Source organism: Mytilus californianus, unplaced genomic scaffold (genome assembly GCF_021869535.1).
Source record: "Mytilus californianus isolate M0D057914Y unplaced genomic scaffold, xbMytCali1.0.p SCAF_9, whole genome shotgun sequence".
NCBI classification, from domain to species: domain Eukaryota; kingdom Metazoa; phylum Mollusca; class Bivalvia; order Mytilida; family Mytilidae; genus Mytilus; species Mytilus californianus.
Genome location: NW_026262745.1, coordinates 8,868,494 through 8,890,850, shown reverse-complemented (window position 1 = coordinate 8,890,850; position 22,357 = coordinate 8,868,494). Strand labels below are relative to the sequence as shown.

General features: G+C 31.3%; 1 protein-coding gene across 1 annotated transcript in view; it reads left to right on the top strand.

Moving 5' to 3' along the window:
- LOC127716622 (DNA-directed RNA polymerase subunit beta'-like) overlaps positions 1-12,427 on the top strand; it is a 226,277-nt gene extending 213,850 nt beyond the window's left edge. The window contains exons 2-6 of the mRNA XM_052222871.1: positions 7,153-7,180; positions 9,116-9,210; positions 10,157-10,288; positions 11,019-11,132; positions 11,716-12,427. Coding sequence (XP_052078831.1) covers positions 9,123-9,210; positions 10,157-10,288; positions 11,019-11,132; positions 11,716-11,987 — 606 coding nt within the window. The 5' untranslated portion in view covers positions 7,153-7,180; positions 9,116-9,122 and the 3' untranslated portion in view covers positions 11,988-12,427. The remainder of the gene's footprint in view (positions 1-7,152; positions 7,181-9,115; positions 9,211-10,156; positions 10,289-11,018; positions 11,133-11,715) is intronic.
- The last annotated feature ends 9,930 nt before the right edge of the window (positions 12,428-22,357 follow it).

The following is a 22,357-nucleotide window of genomic DNA, read 5'->3' as shown; positions in this document are numbered from 1 at the left end:
TCGCGTCAGGTTGCTGTGTGGCGTCTTGTGGACTTTTTAATGTTGGACTTTTTGTTAAGACCATGATTTATCTTAGTTTTATCGATTTCAATATTTTTATTATCCTCTTTCTATCTATCCTCCTTTTGTCAAATATCTCAATACGCAAAAGTTATTAAGTCTCCATGTCATATTTTTTCATTTATGTTACCATCTGAAAAAGAGTTTGTGTTTGTCCAGTTCAATGCGTAGGTTACATATGAATAAGAAGATGACGCAGAAGTTCCTAAAAACTGTTTACGCAATGTAGATACCTTTTAAGATATACGTTAATTCATTTACATTGGTAAAAAAATTCAAAAGTGTACAATTTCAATATCGTTTGGATTGATCATATTTCGTCCTGTTTCTCAAACAATTATCGGAAAGTATTAAGACCTAATAGAAATAACTAAAATAAAGAGATGTGGTATGATTGCCAATGAGACACCTATCCACTGGAGTTCAAATGAAGGGGATGTAAGCAATTATAGGCAACCGTACGGCCTTCAACAATGAGAGAACCCATACCGTAAAGTCGGCTATAAAAGGCCCCGACATGAAAAATGTGAAACAATTCAAACGAAAAAACAAACGGCCTAATTTATAACAACACAATTTACGAAATTGAATATAACAGACATTTCACTATTGTTTCAGATAAGGGTGAAAGTTTGGTACCATCAAACCGTTTAAACCCGCTGCAATTGTTTACATCTGTCCTAAGTCAGGAATCTGATGTTCAGTAGTTGTCGTTTGTTGATGTGGTTCATAAGTGTTTCTCGTTTCTCTTGTTTTATATAGATTAGACCGTTGGTTTTCCCGTTTGCATTGTATTACACTTGTAATTTTTAGGGCCCTTTATAGCTTGCTGTTCGGTGTGAGCCAAGGCTCCGTGATGAAGACCGTCTTCTGACCTATAATGGTTTTCTTTTATAAATGTTGACTTGGATGGAGAGTTGTCTAATTGGCACTCATACCACATCTTCTTATATATATTAACAGTATAATCGTCTATGTACTATAATGTTCCTTTTGGTTGCATGACTCTTTACGTGGCTCAGTATTTGTACATTCAGCTTACGGTTTTTGGCTTTAGGCATTCCTGAGACGGGTGGGTCAAGATGTGTTATTCAAACAAATTTTATGATTAAGTCTTCATTTTGTATACCCTTGTATTTTTAATGACTTGATTTGTACTTTATCGAGAAACTGTATATGCCATTATGTTAGATTCATTTTTATGTCTGTTAGTATTTTCTACTTTTTTTTTTTCGGAAAATGCGAGTACCAAGTCAGGAATTTGACAGTTGTTTTCCTCTCATTCCTTTGGTTTATATAGTCGAGTGTTTTGTTTCGCAGGTTTTAAGGATTTTTCTTTTTAGCTCATCTGGCCCAAATGGCCATGTGAGCTTTTCTAATAACTTGGCATCCGTCGTCCGTCGTCCGTCGTCGTTAACTTTTACAAAGATCTTCTCCTTTGAAATTACTGGGCAAAATTTAACTAAACTTAGCCACAATCATTGTTAGGGTACTTAGTTTAAAAATGTGTCCGATTATCCCGCCAGCCAACCAAGATGTCTGACATGGCTAAAAATAGAACACAGGGGAAAAATACAAGTTTTTGTCTATTATCTTGAAAACCGCTATAAGTAGATAAAATCTGACGGGTTTATTTGAATTGTCTCCGCTAGACTTAGGTTGTCATTTACTGTTGTTATTTATTCTGTGATTCTGTCCAACATGTCCTGTCTGACCCTTATCTGTTAATGATCTCTGGTGGCCTCTCTTGGTACCTCTTAATGTTCAACATCATAGTACTGACAGTGATGCATGTGGCAAGAGGAGAGGGCTGATGCCATCATTAACATTATCAACATATTCATGTACTCTAATCCAGAGTGATAAATGATGAGTATGATTATCATATAGATAATATAAAATTTGCATTTTTAACTTTTTAACTTTAGACTGTTATGGAAAAAATTTAATATTAGTACATGTATTATTAATTGTCTATGTATTTATGTATCACAATGCTTGGTGTTTTTTCAGATAAAATAAAAATAAATTACAAAAAAAAAAAATCTGACGGAGTTAGGTGGGGAGGGGCTGGAATTTTAACAATGTTGAGCTCTTTTTATTGTTCATTTATATCAAATCTGTCAGACGGCTTCTTATAGGAGTTATTATCCTCAAATGACAATATTTTTTTTCAGTTTTGCCTATCTTGAAAATTATAACGGATAGAGAGAAACTTTAAATAGCAAAACTGATCAGCATGACAAGATTTACAAATGAGTAACTTGGTCGAAATTATCAGACGACTCCTCATTGGAGTAATTGCCCTTTAATGCCGATTTTTATTAATTTTTGCGTTTTTGTCTTATATCTGAAAAACTATCATAGATAGATAGAAACTTAAATTAGCAAAAATGATCAGCAAGACAAGATCTGAAAATAAGTCAGCATAGTTGAAATCGTTAGAAAACCCCTTATTGGGGTTATTTTGTTTTCTTCAAGACGATTTATACCCATTTTTAGTGTTCTGTTTATTATTTTGAAAACTATTATAAATAGACACCAACTTTAAATAACAAAGATGATCAGCAAGACGGATGGATCTCTATATTCATATCAGTTAATTAAATACGTTTATACACTAACATTAAGGTCGGTACAAAAGTTGACGGCAGATAATTTTGGCAGTTATGTGTAGACATACTTGGTTTTTATGCTCCCAAACGTTTCTTCTTTTTTTTCAAAGAGTACCTGAAGTGTTTTTCTAGAGACATATGTAGTGCGCGATGAAGTCGATGAATAAACTCATCATAGATTTCAGGATTACAATTTTGTACGCTAGACGCGCGTTTCATCTACAAAAGATCATTAGTGAAGTTTGAATAAAAAAGTAAAAAAAGGCCGAATAAAGCACGAAGTTGAAGGGCATTTATGTTATACATTTTCTTTGGTTTTGTAATTATTCATTTCATAATAGACGTCTGAGATCATTATTAATATGAGGCGCCTTAAATTTGCGACATTGATACTTGTACTATAACTGCCATATGTTTTGACCGAAAATGAGAGCTAAGTTAGATTATATTCACACATGACTTCAATCAACGTTATAGAAATGGTGTGTTGTTGATAATTTTGGCATACATATTCCTACCATTCTAATATATAATAATATACATGATATTTGAGAGCAATAATGTATTGTTTTAAGCCAGAAAGGAAAGATGTCTGGTTTTGATATCCTTCTTCTTTAAATCTACAAATACTATTAATCAACAGTATTTCCAGTAGCGTGTGAGAAATTAAGCCTGCTACATAGGAAAAATCACTACATATATTCTCATATATTTCCTTTTATTTATGAAATATATGTAAAACATATGATACAATTTGTAACGAAAAGTATAAGTCTTCTACATACTTAGGTTTTTTTTTAAACGGATGCTTATAAAAAATTAAAAAATTAAATCTCTGAATAAGTAAAAGAGAAACGAAAGATACCAAAGGGACATTCAAACTCATCAGTCTAAAATAAACTGACAACGCTGGTTAAAAAAGAAAAAAAAAGATAAAGACCAACAGACAAATTAAACAACAATACACAAAACACAACATAGAAAACTAAAGACTGAGCAACACAAACCCCATCAAAAATTGGGGGTGATCTCAGGTGCTCCGGAAGGGTATTTCAAATCTTCCTTGTATCAACGTTTTATCTAAAGGGTCATACGCTGTCAAATTCTTGTTCACCGACTTATATCAAATTCTCTTATTTGATTTATAACATACTAAAACGTACATCCAAATTATAGAAAGTCAAACAAGAACAATTTACAATGCATGAACTCGTAATAATTTATCATCATTTCTTGTGTATTTAAGACTAGACGTCATCAAATTAAACATTAACTCGTTTCTCTTTTTTAATTTAGATTAGACTTTTGGTTTTCCTGTTTTACACTAGTCATTTTGGGGCCCTTTAAAGTTTGCTGTTCACTGTGAGCCAAGGCTCCGTGTTGAAGGTCGTGCTTTGACCTATAATTGTTTACTTTGTACACATTGTGAATTGGATGGTGAGTTGTCTCATTGGCACTCATACCACATCTCCTTATTTCTATTAAAATAACCTCCGAAGAATGGCCGATGATGTATGACCCGATATAAACATAAATATGAATATAAATATAATAAATACAAAACAAAAGTACGTACAATTGTTTAACGACGATTTATTTTAGGCCTGTTTGCTCAATTCATGCAGTCAATGCAATGATTTATCCTGGTGGCTTCAATGTTTCACATTTCAATGTTGAACTTCTTATCTTTTGAATATCTTAACATGTTAAGTGACTGGCGAGACAACTATGTCGGCATTAAAAAGTAATATGATCTCTGAATAACGACAACTCTGCACCAAAGTCGACTGTATAATACGTAGAAACGAATCTTTCAGTATCATAAAAGGCTGTTGAATTTAAGGAGTTTCAAGTGAGCTTTTCTCATCACTTGGTGTCCGTCGTCCATTAACTTTTACAAAAGTATTCTTCTCTGAAAATACTGGTCAATTAGCCCTAAACACGGCCACAATTATCATTAGGGTATCTAATTAAAAATTGTGTCAAAAAGTCCTGCTTTCTAACCAACATTAATGCATAGCTTAAAATATAACATAGGATAACATGTAAGTTGTTCTATTATCTTGAACAACGCTATAGATAGAGAAAATCTGACAGAATATAAATGTTCAGAATGGGTTCGATATTAAATGTGTACTAATTGTGCACCACTACTGGACGACTTTCAATTGCATATTGATAATGTTCTGTCACTCAATGACCCATATTTCAATGAGTACTTACATTTCATTATTGGTGAATAAAGAAACATTGTAAACAGCAAATCGATCAGCAAACAAGTTCAATAGAATAAATTTAGACTACATTGTTGGAGAACGGCCATAGTTGAAGATACCCATACCCAGGTGGGCAACACATGCTCTTTGTGGCCTCTTGTTAATATTTCAGTTAAAGTTTGAATTTGTATAGATATTTACAAAACAATCCTGGTCATTAATTTATAAGACAATAAATATTTAAAAAGACACCCCTGAGCTTCTTTTAATGGCAATATAGTATGGCCTTCTTAACGACTTAAGAACCACTTGACTGCATACCAATAACTTTTCTGAATAGGTACGATACAGCCTACGTCAGAGGTTTTGAAACCAAATGTTTACAGCTTCAATGAATGTAAAGAATAAAAGTAAGAAGTTTTTAAGCAGTATTTCTAAATAGAACTCTTTCATATCAATAAAATCTTCAAAATACTAAAAAAGGATTTGAGGATAGGTAAAAAGTAAGAAACCTGAAATCTGATTTTTTTTATCTGGTTGATATATTATACGAACATGCCATTTCATATGATTTGTTTTTTATTTGATTGCTGCAATATTTTTTACCAACTGAAACACTTACTGACATAGGATTGTTCTTGGTTCCATGTAGATTGTGGTGTAAATGTGTCGTCAAAAATTATATTTTAGTATAAGGTGTTTATGTTGTTAATAGAAAATATGCTATTACCAAGGCTTTCTCATCTAAATTGCTTACCAATTAACAACAGAAAAGGTACAATTGAATTAAAACAAGATGATTATTCTTTAGCCTTGTAGTGCAAGCAGCCATAATTTGGTTTGATATTTAAATGGGTTTTAATTGTACTCATATGAAGTATAATGCATACAGAACTTTCTAAAAGACAAAACGAAAAGGCATCTTGCAAAGTTCTTGAATTTTACTTTCAGATTTATTGATAATGTTCTGTCACTCAATTACCCACATTTCAATGAGTACTTACATCTTATATCCGGAATTCATTAACAGGGATGTGCTCCTTACACAAAAAATTGCTTCAACAAAGTTATGAAGAAAAACGACTGAAATCGACACTACATAAGTTTAAACATAATCATCACGAAAAACATCACCTAAACAATAAAATGTATTTGACCGGCATCAAATTGTACGTATGATCAATTTAATGTGGGTGTTGGTGTTTTTATTATTGCGTTTTTTCTCATTCTTTCTGGCTTTTTAATAGAGTAGACACAGTTACAGGTGATGTGATACGCTTGTACTCCAAAATTCGAAATCAACAGACAAAGTGCTTGTCTCCTGATAAGTAATCATTGCTGACTATATATCCCTGAACACGAGAAATCTTTTAATCTTCATTTATCGTTTTATGATATACTACAAATGGTTAAACAATAATTTTTGATATAGTGAAATGTATGAAAAACTCTTGGTTTATTTATTTTCATGTTTACATCAATAAAACACATCCCCCGCTTTTTGGGAAACAAAAATGATAAGTTTAAAAGATCACATTTTATAATTTGTATCTATTACGAAGAGGATCCACACTCTCACACTTTTTGTCTGAATAGTTCCCATTAAAATTGATCAAATATTTAGCAATTTACCAAAATATGTAGTCTTGAGGATGCCATTTGATCATTCTTATCGTATGGTTGAAAAATAGGATAGATTATGTGTTCTATAGACGAGATGCTTAAGTAGGACCAAGCTTTTGTTTTCATTGTTGTTTGTTCCTTTTTTATGTATTTTTGGTTGTCTATTCATGTCTTTAAGGAGCGAAATCAAGGACATAAATATTTAATTAACCATTTCCAAAATTCAATACATCTACACTATAATTTAGCTTTTCCAAATTAATCTAGCATATAAGCTCATATCAATATTAATAACCTCGATTGGGCGCCCTAAGTCTTCATAAATTATTGTCAATTGTTTCTCCAAAAACTAAGGACTACATATGTCTTTATGTTTAGCTTTTCAGATATAAATCAGCGTAAATTTGCAAAAATATTGTTGTTCGATATCTTACCATTTAATGATTTTAAAAAGCTGACTTTTGAAATAGAATTTGCTTTGTCAGATGAATATCACATTGCAGACAACAATAAAAGAATCAAAATATTTAAAATCGAGTTCATTGTTCCGTTTGCTTGTTAAACAAATTTACGGGTTATATTTTTTTAACATGTGATATTAATGTCGGGATATAAAACAAATGTTTTGCCAATTGGACGCTCTGTCGTACTCCTGTCAGTTGGCAGGTAAGTTTTTTACTGTCGTTTAACAATTAAGCTATAACTTACAATCATACTAAAACGCCGACGTAAGCAATTATTTTATTTCACTTGATAACAATATTTTGTAACAGAGTATGTTTTTCATTTGTTTTACTTTATTTAAAGTCATATAGAACGAATTTCTGGTAATGTTTATGTTTTCAATGTGTTCCCATGTTAAATGATGAATCGGTAAATATCTTCTTTCCCCGTGTGCTTTCCTTTTCTTTCGTCACGGTTTTCCCCCTCGCACTTGTGCTTCTAACGAAAGTGTCAGTGTTAAGGTCACTCCATACGGAAAAAATGGTCGGTTGAATTAGCGTACGAGCAGACAGTAATTTATTAGCAGTACATTTCATAAGAAAAGAGTAAAATAACAAAAATAACAAACTCCAAGGAAAACTCAAAACGGAAAGTCCCCCAACAAATGGCAAAATCAAAATCTCAAACACATCAAACGAATGGAAAACAACTGTCACATTCCCGATATTGATATTGAGAAAATAAAGGATTTTCATTTATAAGAAAGTCTATGTACACTTTGTTATAGTACAACTAAACCATTCAAGTATATTAATCATTTTTCACCTTTTTTTTTATCAGATTTTGAAATACCATATGCCTATAGTATACAAGAGCGCAATTATTGGTTTACATTTTTCCGGCAAGTTTTTAGAGTTTTAAGATGGTACTCAAAATAGTCGGAGCCATTAAGGTCAAGGAACAGTAAATTGGCTATGTCACAGAAATTGGTAAATTTTGCATACAATTTTGGCTCGTTGAACTATCAGTGAAAATCGAAAAAAAAATGCCTTTATCTTTTTTATTTTCTGAAATATTACTGATTGAATTCTTTCAAAGTAGGAACATTTGTATAGAAAGCAAATCGGCGAAAAACGTCCATAATTTTGTCTTAAAATCATTAAATCTCCAGTTTCAAATCCATAGATTTTTCTTTAAAAACTATATGTTGTTAATACATAAATTTCCATTTTAATGATATAGAATAATCATATGGTCATCGACTTCGTTTTTGGTGCATTACCTGTTACCTTGTTGTTAGTGAAAAAAAAGTCAAAAATCGACATTTTACGGGCTACAATGCGATAACGTTACAAATATTTGTCGTTTTTTGTATTTTTTTCACTTAGTTCACCACTTTGATTGATGTAAACCGTGAAAACGAAGTCGGTGACCCTATTATCATGATTATTATTTTACATCATTAAAACGGAAATTTTTGTACCGACAACATATAGGTTTTTAAGAAAAATTTATTTATTAAAATTGGAAATTTGATGATTTTAAGACAAATTTAAGATTTTTTCGCCGATTGCAGGTGCCTGCTATACAAATGTTTACCTAATTTGAAAGAAATCAATCAGTAATATTTCAGAAAATGAAAGATTTTCAGATATAAATCAATAAACCAAAGTTGTATGCAAAATTCACCAAAATCTGTGACATAGGCAATTTACTGTTCCTTGACCTAAAAACAGTGCCCTTTTCATTAAGCGAAAAAATAGACGTTGTTTTTCAACTGTAATTTTAGTCAACTTTTGCCGCATCACCGAGACATATTTGTTAGCGGTTATACAACGTTGACATTTCTAGTAACAGAAACTGCTATCCATTTTTTCTAGTTTGTGTAGTCATCAAAAAATTAAATATGGAACACCACTGGTACACCTTTGAAAAATGCAGTACGAATACTTGCGCTCTTGTAACCTTTAAGCTTTTTTTTTTATTAAGTTTAATTTATCATTATGCAATATTTTATTGAGAGATTTGATTTACTTTGAGTTTGTTGTTAAAATAAAGTATGTATATGTGCCAAATTTGTACAAAATTTACAACATGGATAACACAATTATGTAATAGGAAGGTTAAATCAATTATAAATAATTCTGTTTTTCACAGTTTTACAATGGAGAAATCTTTGCTACTGCCGCTGTTAATTGCAATTGCTGTCACAGTTGTTGTATCTGTTCCAACCAAACCTAACAAACGATGGGGTAAGAAATAATATATTGTCTTAATGTTTCATAAACCTTTATGAATTATTTAATGGGTGGTATAGCACTTAAAAAATGTTTGACCACGCTACATTCCTTACGTTCATGTCTGAAAGGACCAAACATGTTGGCCAAATCAGAAAAGGAATCAGACTTATATTTAAGGCAGATTCATTCTTTAATTTCAAATTATTTTCTACGTTAAACAACAAAATTCAATAAAAATGTTCATACCTAGAGAACTATCAAATATTTTTTGTTTACATCCGTAAATAAGACCTAAAAATTAACACGTTTAACTAATTTAAAAACTTGTAACTGAAAAATTATACAGTTAAAAGCAAGCCTATTATTCATTGGGTGATGTGCAAGAAAAAAAAAACAACTTGAGGAGACACATGTAGAGCTGTCTTATCTATTTCAGTGCAGTGTTTTGTTTCAGTTGATAATAATTATTCTGTTCATCCCTCTGGAGATATTGCGAGAACTGTCATTGTATAGTCTTGACCGACATATATGGCACACTGTTTTACTTTAACAACTTGCTTATTTGCAATTAGTTGGTGTCATGATTTGTAAATTTGGCAAAATTTTAAATATCAGGCTAAGAATTCTTAATCGTTACCTTGAAAATATAATTGTATAAAACAACGTTTAATTCGTCTTCAAATTTACTTTAGAAAAGAATGGTAATAACAGATTTTATATAGGGAAAAATCTTTAATTTAGCCAAAAAAAAGAGGCGGGCGGTATTTTTGCACAAAATAGTTCTGTTCCAAGAAAAAAAAGTTATCTCAATAATCTACTATAAATCAAAAATATAATTCTAACGATTTTTTTAGAATTAAACATGTCCTTCCTGGTTTATGACTTTTAATTGACTTGCAGCTAATGAATATGATATATTATTGGTGATGTCACTTATTTTGGGTTTGTATTTTGACAGATGGCTACTATGATTACTGGACAGATGATTATGATTATGATTGGAATGATGATTATGAATATTACGATTGGTATGCTGATGATTATTTGGATAACTATGATTGGAATGATTGGTATGATTACTATGACTGTGGTAAGTACGTTATTTAATAAAATATAGTCGAAGCATTGTTTAAGGTAGTTATGCATTTCATTCTCTTTAAGATAGATATTGTTTCGAATTTTTCACCATTACAAAATTGCGTTAATCTAGAAAATGATGTTTGTTCAATACAATTGCATAATGTCCAGTAATTAACTTCAGCAGCATATTAACTTACTTAACAAAGCCATTCATGGGTCAGATGTTAAAACTGTTAATATTGTCATCAAAATGTCAAAAATTATTGACATGTGCAGACTTTAGTTACATTCATGAATCATTTGACTACAAAGTTAAGTTTGTGGATCATGAAATGTGTACACATTGAACATTTAGACACTTAAATAGGTGAAAATTCAAATTGATTTACAAGAAAAGACATTTATGTAAGCAAGCTGCATGCAACTGATCAATTAGCTTATATGATTAATTGTTGGTGTTTAACGCAATTTTTATCATTTTTTCCTATATCATGACTACCAGCTTTTAGTAGTGCAGGAAGACCGACCGTCCGAAAGTCAATTAAGATTAGATTCAAAAGCACCTGCAATGTGAGGGGTTCAAACTCGCAACCTCAGGTTAGTGATACAGTAGATAAAGTACTTAGACCGCTCTGCCAACGAAAACAATAACGGAGATTTTCTGTTAGTAATTAGAATAAATATTAGTTTTTGAATGATCAAAATCATTATTTTATTTCACAATTTTTTTCAAAATACAGATCTCACAAATGGAAATGTCAAAGAATGCATCAGTGGTCATTGTGTCGATATCAATGACATATGTAGTGGAGCGGACAGTTGTTCCAGTATGGAAAACGAATGGTTCTGTACAGGTATATTGATAGTTTAATATTCAAAACACTCTCAAAGACAAAGGATAGGAGTATAATTTACGTCAACAAATTACAGCCTTTAATACATTGTAGATCGACTTTATTCATTATTCATTATTATCATACCGAACTGTATTTTGGAAAGATCAAGAAACAACATTGCATAAAAAATTTTAAAAAAAAACAACTGTTCAATTACCCCGTTTTAGTATTTTTAGTTGCCTGATTGTTGTCACTAGTTGAAAAAGAAATGTCTACCCAATCAGAGCACATGGGTCCAGATCTTTTCAAGGCTTAAATGATGATTTCTTGAAGTTTCTATATAGTTTGTGGACCTTTGCTTTTTTTTATTATTCATTTTCTTTCGATGTATAGTGGTTAATTGACTCTTGAGATTCATTTAACCATTTATAAGTAAATGTTTTATGTCCAAATCAACAAATTAAATCGGTGAAACAAGTAAACTCATATGTAAATAAATAATAGAAATAATTCAAGACAATTAAATAGTTCCGATTGTTTTCAACTTTGCGCTGTCCCTGTCTTAAGTTTTGTATAAAATGATGTATCTCATTGCTTTCAGTATATGAACGTGGAATAAAGAAAGCCAATGATTCTATCAAAAAAAGAAACTTGGGAGAAAATGTAGATGACAAAAAGCTTAAAACAAAGGTCTACCAGCTGATTACAAGAAAGATAAAGGCGGCAAAGCAGAAGAAGGCGGACAACGTGGAAAGAAAAGCTCGGAAAAACACGGAGCGCAATCTCAAAAATATCAAACGTCTTTTGTCAAGAAAAACAACGGGACTGAAGCAACGTATGCATCGTGCATCTGAAGCAAAACCCAAGCCATAAAACGATCTTGATACCTTATAAATTATGAACATCATCATCTATTAATTTGTTTAAATTCATCGTGTATTATTGAAATATACTTTTATGAAAGAGGATATTTATTTTAAAACTTTTCTCGGATTTGTATTAACTTTGCTATATGCTTAAATGATCGAAGGATTTGAAATGACTACGTTCTTTGTAACGTCAACAGCTCTGCTTAGTTTAACATTTGTAATTACAAGTCTAGTATAGAGCGTAACAAGATCTACGTATGTGAATAATAATACGTTTCTTTCATACAATAAATCTGTTCTACACAATAGTTGTCATGTAGGACGAAATCATCTATCAAAATTATTAAATATAAATTCAATAAAGTATTGAGTTCATTTCATCATATTTTTATTTTCTGTATAATTTATCCAATTCTCTTTTAAATAAAAACTTTACTCACTTTAGTATAGAAATAAATCAATGTAAATATCAACCGAAACACGACGTCTGTCGAGTAATGGAAACCAAAAGGATAACATTTAATCTGCTACAAGAAACAAACAATAGATGTTCTTCATTATTCTGAACTTATATATGATCTTTCGTATAATGTTGCAAAAGTTTAGCTGTAAAAGTAGCTTATTCCTGCAATTCTTGACAATAATGAAGATTAACGTCTTTGTTAAAAATGATCCTTTGTGATAATCATATAGAATAAAGATGTGGAATAATTGAATAATAAGACAACTCACCACAAGAGACCAAATTACATAAAATTGAACAACTTTAGGTCACCTTACTGCCTTCAACAACAAATAAAACCCATACCGCATAGTAAGCTATAAATGTCTTGCTCTTCTTGGTTTCAAAATGTTACTGGTACTTTGCTCCCAATGTGTCATAGTTATGTTTCTTATTAGATTTTTCTGTATTGTATTAAACATTTGAATAATCAGGATCAACGTGGAAGTCACATCTATGTCAGTGATTTTGTATTTCTATGCTTATAATTATTTGGTTCAAATAATTTGGAAAGAAATATATCTTCAATTATTCCTTATGTAAAATTTCCTTTTTCGCGTATCAAAACTCAATCAGCAAACGGTGTATAAATTTTCCAGCTGATGCAATATTCTACAGGTTGTTAAATAAAGGCAACAGTAGTATATCGCTGTTCAATAGTTATAATTTGATTAAGCTAAAACAAAACCGAGGGAAACACATCAACTATAAGAAGAAAACAACGGAAAAACAGAAACACTGAACTACAACAAAAGCAAACGCCAACATACATAGAAACGGACTGTCTGATAACAACTGCCATATTCCTGACTTGGTACAGGACATTTTAAGAAAAAATGGAGGATTGAACCTGGTGTATGGCTAGCCAAACCTCCCGCTTATATGACAATGTTTAAAAGAGGAGAAGATCATAAGGGGCAATGTAAAATCATAAGTCGAAGTAAAAACACAGACAACACAGATGCCCAAAATGACCAAAACGAAAATGTAAGTAACGACAAACAACAGTCTTCATAACCCTAAACTTTTAGATATCAAAGATTGAGCTACAAGTACCCAACAAAAAACGGGGATGGACTAATGTGTAACCTGATAGAGGAAGCACAAAAGCGATATTATAATATTCATAATACGCAAAAAAATCGACAGAAAACTTTATACTTTTTCTAAGAAATGACGAAAGATATTTTTACTTTTAGGTCAAACAAATCGAAGTTGTCTGTTTTCGAAGTTTCGAAGTTTTTAAAATCGGAAAATATTACTTGTATGATAATGGATATATAACATAACGAACGTGAGATATCAAAAATTCTCTTTAAGGATGTTCTTAACAAAGGGTTACTTCTTCAAGGAAGATACTGAAGCCAGGATTTAAAAAAAAAATGAATTAATCTAATCTTAAATTTAACAGACGCCATAATGACTAGTTTGACAAATACAGAGTATCAGTCTTACATGACTATTAATATGCTCCAATCTGTGTACCCAAATCATGTCTTCTAACTTCGTTCATGACTAATCAAGGAATAAAATACCGAATTTTATTTTTTCTGTAATGACAACATAGTGGGTGCCACTAATAGAACAAACATTAATTATAACCCTTTCATGGTTTTGTTGCTTTCAATCAATTGGTTCAAGTACTTGATGAGAAGATTTTCTTATTTCTAAAAATAAAGTAAAAAAACAAACAAAACTCCAAAGACAATTCAAAACGGAAAGTCCCTTATCAAATGGCAAAATCAAAAGCTCAAACACATCAAACAAATGGAAAACAGTTGTCATATTCTTTCGATCCTACCTTAATTTATCTCTTCTTTTACGTAATACTCTAGAAGAAGCCAATTTGAAATGGTTTTATGCTTAACATTAAACATATATAAGACATTTTAACTTTAGAAAGGATGACAATTTGACACACCTCAATTTTTAATATTGCACGGTAGACCTGAGACTCAAATGTTGTTTTTTTTTTTAGTTTATATAAGTTTACAACTAAGTGATATTATTTGGTCATTTGACTATCAATTTTTTTTAATCTGTCAAGCTACACCATGTAAAGTGAACGATTTTTAGAAAACAAGTCATTCTGAGAATAATATGTCACTGCAAATATCTTCAAAATATAGATGGAATTTGGCATGAAATTTTTCATCCAGATTACTAGCGGGGGAACATGGGTAATTCCCACTAACCCTTTTTCCTCAAAAAAAAAACTTTAAATTTCAATATTAAAACATAAATTGATCAGCTGCTAATTCCATTATATGCAATGATAGTGCTGCAATATTTGTATCAGTTATCTGAATGAGAGAACTTAATTAGCCTTATTCACACTTGTTTGGTGATATGCATGCAAACATATATGAAGTGCAAAGTCAGCTTTTATTATTAAGGTTTACTATAAAAAACAAAATCAACTTCACCATAGCTTGAGTATTAAGAAACTAAAACATGGAAATGTTAGAACCCCTTATAGAATTAAATATCCTCGCATCATCAATGTTTAACTTGCTACTTTCAAAATAAAAACACACGAAGAAGTAAAGGCAACATGATCAAACCGAAGGACATTGAATCAGGTTATCCAGATTAAGAAGCAAATGCTTAAAATTAATAACAATTCTCTGTAGCTACCAACTAAAAGAGGGACGAAAGATACCAGAGGGACAGTCAAACTCATAGATCGAAAAAAAACTGACAACGCCATGGCCAAAAATAAAAAGACAGACAAATAATAGTACAGATGACACAACATATAAAACTAAAGACTAAGCAACACGAACCTCACCAAAAACTGGGGGTGATCTCAGGTGCTCCGGAAGGGTAAGCAGATCCTGCTCCACATGTGGCACCCGTCGTGTTGCTTATGTTATTACAAATCCGATAAATAGTCTAATTCGGTAGGTCACATTCGTGAAAAGGGAAGGGTATTGTAGTTACGACATACGGAACATATACGATAGCATCTGTGAAACGGTTATTCCATAACAGTCAACCAACTCGTGATGGCGTCCGTAAAATTTACGAAGGGATGATTTCAACTTCACCATTTGGAACTCTTGGTTTAATAGCTTCCTTGTGAGCAGCAATCCTCTATCAAGGAAATCATGATAGGAAATACAAGCCCGGGAATATCGTATCAATTGGGAGATATATACTCCGTATGCAGGCGCTGTTGGAATGTTGCTACATAGAAATGTAGAAAAAGTTCACAATAGGGAAGCTGAAATCATCTCTTTTGTCGTAAAGTTTTGTTTTCAACCGACCCTCATTGTCAATTTCTAAATGTAAGTCAAGATATGAGGCAGACTTGACTGTATCTGTAGTATCCTTTATCTCTAGTTGGATGGGATAGATTCTTTCAACATAGTCACCAAATTTTGTATTATTTAGTGAAAGAACATCATCTATATAGCGGAACGTAAAGTTAAAGGATATTGCTTTCTTCCTTTCTTCCTAAGAAGTTCCTGTATGAAGCAGACTTGGGGTAATTGTAATTGTAATCATTAATCAGCTGTAATCGATTACAATTTTTCAAGTAATCATTGTAATCATTAATCAGCCAAAAATCTGATTACATGTAATTTAATTTAATCAATTACTTTTCAAAATACCTTGTAATCCTGATTACTTTTTGATTACATTCTGATTACAATGAAAAAAATCATAAAATTGTGTGAAAATTTTTAAGTTATGCAGGTGTTATATCTGGACATACAAAGACAACTTCAAACTTTTTTGACTCATCTAATGATAAGGATTATTATTATAATATGTTTGATTTATTAGATTTATTTGAGGTTAATAAGGACAATTAAGACCCTGAGTTTAATTTTTATTGAATAAATCAAAAAAATATGAATAAATAAACTGTAACAGTATTGAAAGTCCTTGTTAGCCTAAGCTAAGTAAAAACTATTATACATATATTCACATATAAAAGTTTATTTGAATATTGACTGTTTTATTTATGTTATTTACCTTTATTCAATCGAAGTCAAAATATTTCAAAGATTAATAATTATATACATCTAATGGTAAAGTGTAAAGGGCCATAATCAGTGACAAAATGTTCATGTATATATGTTGTGAATCTTTGGGGTATATTAAATCGACGAATTTTGAGGTAATTGTTCAATAACATATCAAAAAGTAAAATAAAAAATACTGTACTCCATGGAAAATTCAAAATGCAAAGTCAAAAGCTCAAACACATCAAATAAATGGATAGCAACTGTCATATTCCTGACTTAGTACAGACATTTCATAATGTAGAAAATTTTATCACATAAAATCCTTTCTTATAACATGCTACAGTTATAATCTTTATATATCTGTATATTAACATCATTCAAATGGGTTATTTTGAAATTCATTGTAATCAGATGTAATCATGATTACCTGCCAATGTAATCATTAATTTAATCAGCTACTTTGAAAAATGATGTAATCATTAATTTAATTTAATCGTACAATTGACAAAGTTATTGTAATTTAATCAATTACATTGAAAGTAATCGGACCCATCTCTGGTATGAAGTCAGCCTCATAATAATAAAGAAACAAGTCGGCAAGAAGAGGAGCAAAATTGGTTCCCATTGGAATTCCGACAGTTTGTTGAAAAACACGTCCTCCAAACGTAACAATCAAGAAATCAAGCATCTTGATAATGTCAGTTTCAGAGAATACTTTGTTTGAATCTAAGTTGCGGCACGCATAGTCTCAGATTTTTTTGAAATTTTGTTTGTTGGTAGCTATTGAAAAACATTTAAGAAATATATTGACATATTTGTTTTATGTTCCCGTTGCCATGGTTACGGATCCCCTTGGTTTTGGCTCAAAATTGCATTGTTTTAGGTAGAACAATTACCATTTTCAGGCAGTTATCATGCACACATTTCAATGTTGATGAATATTATAACATTTGGTCATTAAAATATAACATTAAATTAGTTACTAGTAGTAGATAAAAGATAAAACATAATTCTAATGAAAAAGGGAGAAGGCTGCATCACTGATTAAAATAAGGGAGTTTTCACTGTATTCAAGAATTATAGGCATTTTGCATGAACTAATTACACAACACTTTTGCATCAACAACCATTTATATTGAAGTTATTAATGTAAACTAACACTGTTGCCTAGTAATAATTCATGACTAAAGGTTTGGGATTCAGGTTGCTATGGTGGTTGCTAAGGGAACCTAAAAGAGAATTTTTTGTTGTTTTGTAAAATAATTTGGCCCTTGTTATTAAAATATCTCATAAACTATGACAGATAAAGGATAAAAATCAATTGTAAAAAACCTTAAGTTTGATCCAAAGATATAGGGTTACTGATGACTTTGACCTTTGACCTTGAGTCTATTTTATTAGATTTTGTCATAAATGGTTACAAATATACCAATAATACCTTGAATAGAAAAAATGTTCAGAACGGTTATTGATTTGATTTGGTAACAAGGTTAAATTGCCAGAGGTCAAGGCCATGTCAAAAGTTCTTAGCAGCAACCCTTACTTGATATAAAAGTACCTTGCAACCATAGATATTTGGGTGCAGACTAATATGAACTGTCATATAGATCCTTATTAAAAGGTGAGGGGTCAATATCGTTACCAAAGACTTACGTATTCATTTTCATATAGTTGGAAACTGCCTAGCAATCATCAATGTTTTGATCTCTATGACAAAATTCCGAAATTTTGCAACTAAAATATAATTCTTTCTTTCAATTAGAATGTCAAATTCCTTTTAAGAGCAGAAATAATTTACAGACATGATTTTACTCATGTGTATTTCAGTTAATCATCAGCCGCGTGGTCTCCTGTTCTGACTTAAAACATCATAGATATGTTTGTGTGTTTTTAGTGTTTAGGAAACTTTAAATCATTCAAAATAAGTACTCAGGCTGTTTTCTCAGGCATATATATAGGTTTACAACAAGGGGCTAAGTGGTCATTATCGTCACAGTAGTCTTAAGTAGCCATTCTCATATCGTGTAAAATGCCTAGCAACCATCAATTTTTGTAATGCTGATGACAAAATGTAAAACAAATCTTTCAGTTCATAATTCAAAGATCTTTCATCTAAACTCACCTGTCTCTTAAGATCATAATGAAGTTATACAATCACTGGGCGTTCGCCATTGTCATATTTTTTTCCATTGTCCGTCTAAAATATTTCCCTTCGAAACTGCATAATCAAATGTTATTAAAATTAACAGTAATTAATCTTGCATAGCATATCTTCTGTAAAAAGCCCATATGCTGTTGCCACCTGACAAAAATAATGGCTGGTACCGGTAAAAATGGATAACTGATTAGACTATTTTCATATTACCGAATTTTGACTCAGGAGTTTATATTTTTTCAACAGGTAACCTACTCTGCGGTAGGACATCCTGGTATTCGGTCAAGTAAGAGCAAATTAAAGATGTAAAACCAAGCTAACAATCGGTACTTTTTTTTTTGGGGGGGGGGGGGGGGGTGACTGTTTTATGTTTTCTATATACGACAAAACCATCGGAAAACAGTTACCTTTCCCCCCATGTTTCACCCATTATATGTTTGATTTTACTTCTTTCGGTTGCTCTTAGTTGACTGAGTACCAGGATGTCCTACCACAGAGTAGGTAACCTGCCAAAAAATTATATAGTCCGGAGTCAAATGTCAATAATATGAAAATAGTCTTACCGGTATATTATGGTAGATAGGTGTTGATCAGCTTTTTGCAAATTTTACAGTTTTGTTTTACTTGAAAAGTATTTTACATAGAAAATCACAATAATACTTAAAATGACTTGAAACGACGATTTTTAACTCTTTTTTTTGTTGTTGTTGACCTGGTCTACAGGGTAAATTAAGCTTTTCACATCTTGCCAAATGCCATCTTTGTCTGTAAACTTTTGTAAAAGTCTGGTTCTTTGTAATTACTGGGCTAATTGGAACCAAAACTTGTGCTAAATATAGATAAAAAAAAACATTCGAAGGGACATTAATACACTATGATATGTAATAAAGCACACTGTTGAATAACAATTTGATTTTGAGTTTTTGCTTGAAATGTTATTCTAATTGTATTGTATCAATTTTATGCAAACATACCAGGTCAATCATGTAGCATCCTTGGGCCTCGGATAGAAAGTAATTTAGCATATTTAAATCATTTGTATTGAAAACTTTTAGAGATAGATGGAAAATTTAATAGCGAACATTTCCAACAAGACTACTTAATCAAATGATCGAAATTGTCTATAAACTACATATATGCGTTATGTCTTTAGATGACGACTGTTACCATTTTTAAGTCTAATTAAAGGTAATCTTGAAACTGCTATAAATCGAGAAAAAACTTTATACATCAAAAATGATTAGCCAGGCAAGATATACAAGAAAGTCAAATCTGGCCTGAATCTTCGGTCAACTTCCCCTTCTAATGATGATTGTATCCTTTGTGTTTTGCTAAAACTTATGGTCGATAAAGAGAAACTGTACACAGCTAAAACAATCAGCAAAAACAAGATGTTGAAAACTATAAAACACAGAGAGAATTCAAACTTTAAACATCAAAGTCAATCAGCTATATAAGATCTACAGACATGTCAACATGATAAAAAATCAGTTTGTCTACTCCTTTAGCGAGTTATTGCCCTCAGTGACAATTTTCTCCGATTTGAGTGTTTTTAACGAAAGCAATATTAGATAGAGTAAATCGTAATAAGCAACAATTTTCAACCAAAAATTATCTATTGACAATTGGCACATACTGCCATTCTAAGTCATTTTTTGCCTACTTTTGTTTTTTTCTGCAATTATTAAAAAAATATTTTAGTAAAAGAGTAATTGTAACAAGTAAGAATATGCAGAATTAAGAACATTAGATTAATTATCATATTTTTTCAGACTCGACCCATTATGGAAGTTTTTGCTCTCATTTAAAATAACAATATTTCTTTAATTTAGAAAAAAAAAAACAGAAAGCTGAAAACAAATTTTGGAATCGTCTAAAATGCTCGGACGGCAAATATAAAAACGACATTGTTTAAATACTATCAGAACAGGTTACATTTTACTCCCAGTTGTTTAGCACTGAGGGTTGGCACGTAAATAGCGCTGAAAAACTGATCGGACTTTTTACTACTCGATACTCACTTTTTCAATTTGATACTCACTTTTTGCTACTCGATACTTATTTTTGTTACTCGATACTCACTTTTTGCAACTTGATACTTACTTTTTATGACTCGATACGTGCTACTCGACAAAATAAATCCTCGTCGTCTACAGGTTGCAACTGGTATACACTTGCAATTGACCTCAGTGACCTGTACCAAGTTATAATAAACTGCCAGTAATTAAGTGGCTGGTGGTGCTATAATACAGACAAAATGTTTGTCTAACTAAACACGAATAATTTTAACTGAGAAAACTGACAAATATAAAAGAAATATAAAATATATAACCAAAAAAAGAAACAATATAGTATTGACTTTGGGAAATCTTCTCAGCTAATTTTGAAAATATTTTGGCTAATTCTTTAAATATTTTCCGTCAATTCCTTAAATCCCGATCTGTTGTAATGCGTTTATTTTGCGCGAACTATAGATGATTGCGAAATAGTGATTGACAGGAAATTCAACGTGAGATGCCCTATCAACCGTAGATATAACTTGGGGGATAAAAAAAATGTCATTTAAAAGACTGACCAGTGATAAAAAAAAAAGAAGCCATGCATGGCCATTACTCAGATTATAAAAAATGATATGAGCTGAGTAATTCCCCAAGTTGAAAGATATTAAGCGAGGAGGGATCTTTAAAAGGGGTATATGGAAGCCTTCAAGTCATATGTAAAAAATCAAAGAAGAATTGAATATACAAACAACAAATTATGATACATAATAACATAAATGTAAAATTCTAATGTATCTAGAAAGAACAGCAACTCGTCAAATGGCTGAGTATTTACAAAAACAAGAAAGCTCACATCTGTTAATTTTCTCATTTGCTGCAGGCCCTAAATGGAAATACACATTTCTCGACAAAAACCGTAAGATACGAGTTCAGTGAATGATAGTAAAAGATAAATCCACTTTATATCAAGGAAAAACAGCAACTCTTCACACGGCCGAATATTCTATGAAACATGTTAATCCGAATCAGATAATTGTTTTTACTATGAGTTAGCCTAAAGTTAAAATACATTTCTTCTTCTAAACGATATTATATAAAGATATGTTCAAGCGTTTCAGGAAAAAAAAGCAACTCTTCGAATGACTGAATACTTCATAACAAGTACAGTTTTATTCAAATAAACGTTCAATTATGGTCGCAAGTTCGCAGTTAAAGTACATTTGTTGTTTGGTAAAAGAACATACATACCAGTTTGATTTGATTATGTCCACTTATCAATAATGACTCAGATATTACTAGACAATGTCAAAGACTGTGCTTTTCGAATAGTGATCTGACCGCTAAGCTATAAATTCCTGACGAGACACAGAAACGAAAAAAAACACCTGAAAGTCGTTATAGATCAGTAAGAGAAGTCATCATCAACCGAGCAATATAAAGCAGCTATCGAAACAATTATAAACCAAATTATATGCTTTACAAATAATTTTAAATATCAACAATACCATCACATGTTTAAGAACAACTCGAAGACTGAATTTCTTTTAAAGTTTCAATTTTGCTATTTCACACTTTACTAATTCTGTCATTAATCCGTCATTTTCTCACCTTCAACACCAGCTCTTTTTGTCGCGTAGTCATTTATTCGGTTTTTGAATGATTCAAACGATATATACATTGTGTTAGTGTAAAGCTAAGGTAGCGAATCCCTCAGGCAAAGTTAACCTACGACGATGTTTA